Source organism: Gigantopelta aegis, chromosome 11, assembly GCF_016097555.1.
Source record: "Gigantopelta aegis isolate Gae_Host chromosome 11, Gae_host_genome, whole genome shotgun sequence".
In the NCBI taxonomy this organism is placed as follows: Eukaryota; Metazoa; Mollusca; class Gastropoda; order Neomphalida; family Peltospiridae; genus Gigantopelta; species Gigantopelta aegis.
Window position 1 is genome coordinate 20,039,444 of NC_054709.1, and position 10,308 is coordinate 20,049,751.

Sequence of the window (10,308 nt, forward strand, 5' to 3'; positions counted from 1 at the left end):
GTTGTTGTTCTGTTTGATTGGGTAGTTGGTTTAACTGTTAGATGTACTGATGCTGTTGTTGTTCTGTTTGATTGTGTAGTTGGTTTAACTGTTAGATGTACTGATGCTGTTGTTGTTCTGTTTGATTGTGTAGTTGGTTTAACTGTTAGATGTACTGATGCTGTTGTTGTTCTGTTTGATTGTGTAGTTGGTTTAACTGTTAGATGTACTGATGCTGTTGTTGTTCTGTTTGATTGTGTAGTTGGTTTAACTGTTAGATGTACTGATGCTGTTGTTGTTCTGTTTGATTGTGTAGTTGGTTTAACTGTTAGATGTACTGATGCTGTTGTTGTTCTGTTTGATTGTGTAGTTGGTTTAACTGTTAGATGTACTGATGCTGTTGTTGTTCTGTTTGATTGTGTAGTTGGTTTAACTGTTAGATGTACTGATGCTGTTGTTGTTCTGTTTGATTGTGTAGTTGGTTTAACTGTTAGATGTACTGATGCTGTTGTTGTTCTGTTTGATTGGGTAGTTGGTTTAACTGTTAGATGTACTGATGCTGTTGTTGTTCTGTTTGATTGTGTAGTTGGTTTAACTGTTAGATGTACTGATGCTGTTGTTGTTCTGTTTGATTGTGTAGTTGGTTTAACTGTTAGATGTACTGATGCTGTTGTTGTTCTGTTTGATTGGGTAGTTGGTTTAACTGTTAGATGTACTGATGCTGTTGTTGTTCTGTTTGATTGTGTAGTTGGTTTAACTGTTAGATGTACTGATGCTGTTGTTGTTCTGTTTGATTGGGTAGTTGGTTTAACTGTTAGATGTACTGATGCTGTTGTTGTTCTGTTTGATTGGGTAGTTGGTTTAACTGTTAGATGTACTGATGCTGTTGTTGTTCTGTTTGATTGTGTAGTTGGTTTAACTGTTAGATGTACTGATGCTGTTGTTGTTCTGTTTGATTGGGTAGTTGGTTTAACTGTTAGATGTACTGATGCTGTTGTTGTTCTGTTTGATTGTGTAGTTGGTTTAACTGTTAGATGTACTGATGCTGTTGTTGTTCTGTTTGATTGTGTAGTTGGTTTAACTGTTAGATGTACTGATGCTGTTGTTGTTCTGTTTGATTGGGTAGTTGGTTTAACTGTTAGATGTACTGATGCTGTTGTTGTTCTGTTTGATTGGTAGTTGGTTTAACTGTTAGATGTACTGATGCTGTTGTTGTTCTGTTTGATTGGTAGTTGGTTTAACTGTTAGATGTACTGATGCTGTTGTTGTTCTGTTTGATTGGGTAGTTGGTTTAACTGTTAGATGTACTGATGCTGTTGTTGTTCTGTTTGATTGGGTAGTTGGTTTAACTGTTAGATGTACTGATGCTGTTGTTGTTCTGTTTGATTGGGTAGTTGGTTTAACTGTTAGATGTACTGATGCTGTTGTTGTTCTGTTTGATTGTGTAGTTGGTTTAACTGTTAGATGTACTGATGCTGTTGTTGTTCTGTTTGATTGTGTAGTTGGTTTAACTGTTAGATGTACTGATGCTGTTGTTGTTCTGTTTGATTGGGTAGTTGGTTTAACTGTTAGATGTACTGATGCTGTTGTTGTTCTGTTTGATTGTGTAGTTGGTTTAACTGTTAGATGTACTGATGCTGTTGTTGTTCTGTTTGATTGGGTAGTTGGTTTAACTGTTAGATGTACTGATGCTGTTGTTGTTCTGTTTGATTGGGTAGTTGGTTTAACTGTTAGATGTACTGATGCTGTTGTTGTTCTGTTTGATTGGGTAGTTGGTTTAACTGTTAGATGTACTGATGCTGTTGTTGTTCTGTTTGATTGGGTAGTTGGTTTAACTGTTAGATGTACTGATGCTGTTGTTGTTCTGTTTGATTGTGTAGTTGGTTTAACTGTTAGATGTACTGATGCTGTTGTTGTTCTGTTTGATTGGGTAGTTGGTTTAACTGTTAGATGTACTGATGCTGTTGTTGTTCTGTTTGATTGGGTAGTTGGTTTAACTGTTAGATGTACTGATGCTGTTGTTGTTCTGTTTGATTGGGTAGTTGGTTTAACTGTTAGATGTACTGATGCTGTTGTTGTTCTGTTTGATTGGGTAGTTGGTTTAACTGTTAGATGTACTGATGCTGTTGTTGTTCTGTTTGATTGGGTAGTTGGTTTAACTGTTAGATGTACTGATGCTGTTGTTGTTCTGTTTGATTGGGTAGTTGGTTTAACTGTTAGATGTACTGATGCTGTTGTTGTTCTGTTTGATTGGGTAGTTGGTTTAACTGTTAGATGTACTGATGCTGTTGTTGTTCTGTTTGATTGTGTAGTTGGTTTAACTGTTAGATGTACTGATGCTGTTGTTGTTCTGTTTGATTGGGTAGTTGGTTTAACTGTTAGATGTACTGATGCTGTTGTTGTTCTGTTTGATTGTGTAGTTGGTTTAACTGTTAGATGTACTGATGCTGTTGTTGTTCTGTTTGATTGTGTAGTTGGTTTAACTGTTAGATGTACTGATGCTGTTGTTGTTCTGTTTGATTGGGTAGTTGGTTTAACTGTTAGATGTACTGATGCTGTTGTTGTTCTGTTTGATTGGGTAGTTGGTTTAACTGTTAGATGTACTGATGCTGTTGTTGTTCTGTTTGATTGTGTAGTTGGTTTAACTGTTAGATGTACTGATGCTGTTGTTGTTCTGTTTGATTGTGTAGTTGGTTTAACTGTTAGATGTACTGATGCTGTTGTTGTTCTGTTTGATTGTGTAGTTGGTTTAACTGTTAGATGTACTGATGCTGTTGTTGTTCTGTTTGATTGGGTAGTTGGTTTAACTGTTAGATGTACTGATGCTGTTGTTGTTCTGTTTGATTGGGTAGTTGGTTTAACTGTTAGATGTACTGATGCTGTTGTTGTTCTGTTTGATTGTGTAGTTGGTTTAACTGTTAGATGTACTGATGCTGTTGTTGTTCTGTTTGATTGGGTAGTTGGTTTAACTGTTAGATGTACTGATGCTGTTGTTGTTCTGTTTGATTGGGTAGTTGGTTTAACTGTTAGATGTACTGATGCTGTTGTTGTTCTGTTTGATTGTGTAGTTGGTTTAACTGTTAGATGTACTGATGCTGTTGTTGTTCTGTTTGATTGGGTAGTTGGTTTAACTGTTAGATGTACTGATGCTGTTGTTGTTCTGTTTGATTGGGTAGTTGGTTTAACTGTTAGATGTACTGATGCTGTTGTTGTTCTGTTTGATTGGGTAGTTGGTTTAACTGTTAGATGTACTGATGCTGTTGTTGTTCTGTTTGATTGGGTAGTTGGTTTAACTGTTAGATGTACTGATGCTGTTGTTGTTCTGTTTGATTGGGTAGTTGGTTTAACTGTTTGTTGTTCTGTTTGATTGTGTAGTTGATGTACTGATGCTGTTGTTGTTCTGTTTGATTGTGTAGTTGGTTTAACTGTTAGATGTACTGATGCTGTTGTTGTTCTGTTTGATTGGGTAGTTGGTTTAACTGTTAGATGTACTGATGCTGTTGTTGTTCTGTTTGATTGGGTAGTTGGTTTAACTGTTTTAGATGTACTGATGCTGTTGTTGTTCTGTTTGATTGGGTAGTTGGTTTAACTGTTAGATGTACTGATGCTGTTGTTGTTCTGTTTGATTGGGTAGTTGGTTTAACTGTTAGATGTACTGATGCTGTTGTTGTTCTGTTTGATTGGGTAGTTGGTTTAACTGTTAGATGTACTGATGCTGTTGTTGTTCTGTTTGATTGGGTAGTTGGTTTAACTGTTAGATGTACTGATGCTGTTGTTGTTCTGTTTGATTGGGTAGTTGGTTTAACTGTTAGATGTACTGATGCTGTTGTTGTTCTGTTTGATTGGGTAGTTGGTTTAACTGTTTTAGATGTACTGATGCTGTTGTTGTTCTGTTTGATTGGGTAGTTGGTTTAACTGTTAGATGTACTGATGCTGTTGTTGTTCTGTTTGATTGGGTAGTTGGTTTAACTGTTTTAGATGTACTGATGCTGTTGTTGTTCTGTTTGATTGGGTAGTTGGTTTAACTGTTAGATGTACTGATGCTGTTGTTGTTCTGTTTGATTGGGTAGTTGGTTTAACTGTTTTAGATGTACTGATGCTGTTGTTGTTCTGTTTGATTGGGTAGTTGGTTTAACTGTTAGATGTACTGATGCTGTTGTTGTTCTGTTTGATTGGGTAGTTGGTTTAACTGTTAGATGTACTGATGCTGTTGTTGTTCTGTTTGATTGTGTAGTTGGTTTAACTGTTTTAGATGTACTGATGCTGTTGTTGTTCTGTTTGATTGGGTAGTTGGTTTAACTGTTAGATGTACTGATGCTGTTGTTGTTCTGTTTGATTGTGTAGTTGGTTTAACTGTTAGATGTACTGATGCTGTTGTTGTTCTGTTTGATTGTGTAGTTGGTTTAACTGTTAGATGTACTGATGCTGTTGTTGTTCTGTTTGATTGTGTAGTTGGTTTAACTGTATTAGATGTACTGATGCTGTTGTTGTTCTGTTTGATTGTGTAGTTGGTTTAACTGTTAGATGTACTGATGCTGTTGTTGTTCTGTTTGATTGTGTAGTTGGTTTAACTGTTTTAGATGTACTGATGCTGTTGTTGTTCTGTTTGATTGGGTAGTTGGTTTAACTGTTAGATGTACTGATGCTGTTGTTGTTCTGTTTGATTGTGTAGTTGGTTTAACTGTATTAGATGTACTGATGCTGTTGTTCTGTTTGATTGTGTAGTTGGTTTAACTGTTAGATGTACTGATGCTGTTGTTGTTCTGTTTGATTGTGTAGTTGGTTTAACTGTTAGATGTACTGATGCTGTTGTTGTTCTGTTTGATTGTGTAGTTGGTTTAACTGTTAGATGTACTGATGCTGTTGTTGTTCTGTTTGATTGGGTAGTTGGTTTAACTGTTTTAGATGTACTGATGCTGTTGTTCTGTTTGATTGTGTAGTTGGTTTAACTGTTAGATGTACTGATGCTGTTGTTGTTCTGTTTGATTGTGTAGTTGGTTTAACTGTTAGATGTACTGATGCTGTTGTTGTTCTGTTTGATTGGGTAGTTCGTTTAACTGTTAGATGTACTGATGCTGTTGTTGTTCTGTTTGATTGTGTAGTTGGTTTAACTGTTAGATGTACTGATGCTGTTGTTGTTCTGTTTGATTGGGTAGTTGTTTGCTGCTGGGGTTTTATTTTTTTATTATACTTCTCTTCGACAGGAAAAAATACCTTCTCTTTGTAATACAGCGAAAACCCTCTGAACCGTTCACACCACGGAATCAAGTACAAAAGTCCGCTTTTAATAACATTCGATTTAGGGAGGGTCTGTTCTGTTCTCATATTTAAAAAGGGACAGGTTTTGAGGAAATTCCATTTTACAAATGATCCGGTTTTTAGGGGTTTCACTGTATTATTTTCTGAACCAAAAACGCGGACTTCTTGTACTTACACATGAGGCTCCGACCACGACTCGTACCGCCAACAGAAGATACGGACTTGCCCGAGCGGCTACTGGTGACAGAAGAGTTCCGAGAACGACTGGTGTCAATCCTACACCGATCACCAACTTTGTTCCGTACCGCTCGCTCAGCCAGCCCGCAGGAGTCTGCAGCAGAAGGTAACCCCAGAACGAGGCTCCGAGGAGGATCCCCTGCATTTCTTTGTCCCATAAGAACTCTCCAGCCAGTAAGGAAGAAAAACAGACACAATTGTAGGGTTGCTGGGGGTTTTTTGGGTTTTTTTTTTTTTTTTTGGGGGGGGAGGGGGGTCTCCTTTTTTTATTTTATTGATTCATTTATTTATTTATTTATTTATTTATTTATTTTGGTTTAACTGATCATAGGCGTACGGGCTCACATTTTTGTAGTGGGCAGGATGGCTTTTGCCTGAATTAACCGAAAATGCCCGAATCTGAATAACAACATTAAATTTTTTGTTCATATTAGCATTTCTACCAAACAGCTACATAGAGTTACAACCAAATCACTACACATGGGTTACAGCTAATTGTCAGGGTAGAATGATGGAAATGCATGTTAAAAAGGTCTCAAGTTAGCACATTTTACCCGAATATTTGTATAATTTTTGCTCAAATTGAGGTTTTCCTCTCTATCTATCTATCTATCTATCGATCTATCGATCCATCGATCTATCTATCTATCTATCTATCTACCTATCTATCGATCTACTTTTCTATTTATTTGTTTGTTTGTTTGTTTGTTTGTTTTCGTTTAACAAAGACGTAAGGCACAACACCAGTTTCCTTCTCCATAACCACACACCGTTAACCCGCTCTCCCAAACAGACCCACGTACATGAAGGGATAGCTCAAAACATTATACTTCGATGCATATAAATATTCAAATAAACTGGTGTCCAATCCTTTTGTCGTGAATATATATTACAGTGAAAGCCCCCTAAACCGGACACCCTTGGAGTCAATACAAATGTCCGGTATTAAGAGGTATTCGGTTTAGAGAGGTTAAGTTCTGTACTGGATTTTAAAAAGGGACTCTGTAAAACGTCCGGTTTTGAGAGAATTCCGGTTTACAGAGGGTCCGGTCTTGAGATGTTTCATTGTGTATATATATATATATGTGTGTGTCATGAAATATGTTTTCAATCAAAAACAGAAACAAATGGAAACAATAAAATAAATAAAACAATTTGAAATATAATCAATAAAATTACTATCAATATGTTTCATTCTTTTCTTTACTACTTTACCCCCCCCCCCCCCTCTCTCTCTCTCTCTCTCTCTCTCTCTCTCTCTCTCTCTCTCTCTCTCTCTCTCTCTCTCTCTCTCTCTCTCTCTCTCTCTCTCTCTCTCTCTCTCTCTCTCTCTCTCCTCTGTACTTACCACATCTGAATTCTTTTCCACAATGATGTCATTAGATGCATACGTGTAATCCTTAGCTGTGGTTTCGTTTGATGACGCTATCGTTGACTGCTGATACCGTGTTGAAAGAAGTCCGCTGGTTGGTTGTGATGACGACGCGTTCGATGTGTTGGCGAAGATGATTGGTGTGACGTCGATCGTCGGTCGTTTCACCATGCAGACGATAGCGATTCCGAGGTTCACTCTAAGCATGTTGTGGAAGAAACACGCCAGCGATATCATAAACAACATCAAGTACCTCTTAGACCTCCACCACTCGACTGAAATTATTAAACATGCCAGCGATATCATCAACAACATCAAGTACCTCTTTAGACCTCCACCACTCGACTGAAATTATTAAACAAGCCAGAGATATCATCAACAACATCAAGTATCTCTCAGACCTCAACCACTTCACTGAAATTATTAAACAAGCCAGAGATATCATCAACAACATTAAGTACCTCTTAGACCTCCACCACTCGACTGAAATTAGTAAATAAGCCAGCGATATCATCAATAACATCAAGTCCCAATTAGACCTCCAAAACTCGACTGAAATTATTAAACAAGCCAGTGAGTTCATCAATAAAATCAAGTACCTCTTAGACCTCCACCACTCGACTGAAATTATTAAACAAGCCAGAGATATCATCAACAACATCAAGTATCTCTTAGACCTCCACCACTCGACTGAAATTATTAAACAAGCCAGCGATATCATCAACAACATCAACTCCCTCTTAGACTTCCACCACTCGTCTGAAAGTATTAAACAAGCCAGCGATATCATCAACAACATCAAGTACCTCTTAGACCTCCACCACTCGACTGAAATTATTAAACAAGCCAAAGATATCATCAACAACATCAAGTCCCTCTTAGACTTACACCACTCGTCTGAAATTATTTAAAACTACGTTGTAATACGTCGCTTGGTTTGTTGTGTTTTGGAGGGATTGTTTGTTTATGGGTTTTTGGGTCGTGGTTTGGGGGGTTGTCTTGTGTGTGTTGTCTTCTGTTGTATGTATTGTTTTCTGTTGTATTCCGTTTGTGTTTGTTGTTAGGTTTTTTGTTTATTATCATCATCATCATCATCATCATCATCATCATCACCACCATTATTGGCGTCTACGAAGGCGATCACTCGCGGAAAGTTTGCCAAGTGTTACAATTCATGTGGTTGATTCCTAGAATTTGATGCTTAGCCTTAAGCGATGTGATGGAATTACCTTATTTTTTATTTTTGTATTATTTAAATGTTCTTTTCTTTCCGATCCGTAAAATGTAGCAATCGTCATGACGTGGATGTCTCAACATCTCCAGTCAGTGAATACTCGTGGTGTTCTAATGATCCATTATGATCGAACATTCATCGGTTGAACCCTGCCCATGTGGTGACCGGCTATATGGTTAAACGTTAACTGTAACTGTCCCTCCAGTTTAGTTGATGGACTTGAGGTAAATAGCAATTTTTAGGATCTGTCTTGGTGAACACAAGAATAGGTGCATGGTCTTTATCATTCAAATCATTTTGATGTTCATATACTTCTGACCGTTCGTGCCAACCGATTATAACAGATGATCGATCATGAAATTCCAACCGATTCTCAACACCAAATGGATATTCTATAAGAGGGATAACACAGTGTACTCCAAGCGGAGGAACCCATATTATATAGAGGATATTAAACGAGCTACTATATAGTATCACGCTTAAGTCAAGAGTGAAATAAGTTTTAGCGTGTAACAAAGGAAATATTACACGCAGGACTTAAACTTAATAATACATATTAGCAAGTTTAATATTCTGTTTATTACCACACTTACACACACACATATATACGTACACACACACACACACACGCACACAAACACACAGACTCACATACATACACAAACACATACACACACACAAACACACACACACAGAGACACGCACACAAACACACACACAGACACACACACACAGAAAGAGACACACACACAGACACACACACAAAGAGAGACACAGACACACACAGACACAGACGCGCACACACAGACACACACACGGACATACACACATACACACACACACACACACACAGACAGACACACACACACATACAGACACACACATACAGGCATAGTCACACAGACACACACATACACACACACACACACACACACACAGACACGCACACACAGATACACACACATACAGAGACACACAGAAAGAGAGAGAGACACACACACACAGAAAGAGAGAGAGACACACACACAAACACACGCGCGCGCGCGCACACACACACACACACACATGCTCATGGAGGCTGGATTTAGGTCAGTTATACGTCGTAAAGTTTTGAGGATATGTTTCTATATGTGCAGCCATTGTAACATATTTCCGACTGAATTAAACATTAAATATAATGTTGTTGTTTACAATATCAATGTCTCAATATTTAATGCAGGGGAGGTATTTAGCTCAGTCGGTTGTGTGCTCGCCTGAGGTGCTTACGTCGCAGGATCCAACCACCTCTGTGCATCCATTCATGGGGGGGGGGGGGGGGGGGGGGGGGTTCTCGTTGCAACCAGTGAAATACAAATGGTCAAAGGACGTGGTATGTGCTTTGCTGTCTGGAAAGCTGCATATAAAAGATCCTCTGCTGCTAATGAAAACATTAAACTATAGGTCAGAATTACCAAATGTTTGACATCAAATTATAACCGATGATTAATTAATCAATGTGCTCTGGTGCTGTCGTTAGACAATAGACACTTTTTTCTTTGTTAGTGTTATATTATTTTAGCAAGGTTTGATCACAGATATCTTCTAAACGTGGTTTCAGTCAAATCTGACCCAGGATACACGCAAATATCGAGAACGGTCAGGTTTCTCGTGCGTTCATTGATAGACAGACAGACAGAGACAGACAAGCAGACAGACAGACAAACAGACATATAGATTATATAGATGGATGGATGGATGGATGGATGGATATATGGATAGATCGATGGATAGATCGATAGATAGATATAATAGCTAGTATATCCAGTGTAATCAAAGTATGTTATACTATTTTATTGTATTGTTTCTTGAATATAGCATCTCTTGACACACGCACGCACGCACGCACGCACACAAATTAAAAAGTTCATATTATAATAGACATTTTGGGAAAGATACCGGAGGAATTTCAAAATTAAGGTAATTTGTATATTTTGCCTAATCTTCTGCAAACAATTGTAATTTTGAAATAGAAGCATTTACCGTATCACTTGCTTCCCTTCAAATCTAGATTCAGCATACCTTAAATCCCTTAGATACCAAATTGCATACTTCAGTCAATCAACCAATCAACCTGGTGGGTGTATCCAAGACAGGGGGGTTGGCTATGGAATTTACAATTTGAATCAGAAGAGAAAGAAGAAGAAACTTCTCTTTTTTAATTCATCATAATAACTAAATTTTTAATTAG

The 10,308-nt window shown here is 37.8% G+C and overlaps 1 protein-coding gene across 2 annotated transcripts in view; it reads right to left on the reverse strand.

Annotated features, from left to right (window-relative positions):
* LOC121384957 (sialin-like) overlaps nucleotides 1-6,062 on the reverse strand; it is a 40,403-nt gene extending 34,341 nt beyond the window's left edge. Inside the window, exon 1 of one of the 2 annotated variants that reach the window (XM_041515450.1) lies at nucleotides 5,414-6,062. In XM_041515450.1, coding sequence (XP_041371384.1) covers nucleotides 5,414-5,620 — 207 coding nt within the window. In that variant the 5' untranslated portion in view covers nucleotides 5,621-6,062. The remainder of the gene's footprint in view (nucleotides 1-5,413) is intronic. The other variant, XM_041515451.1, reaches the window with a different exon arrangement.
* Nucleotides 6,063-10,308: the final 4,246 nt, after the last annotated feature.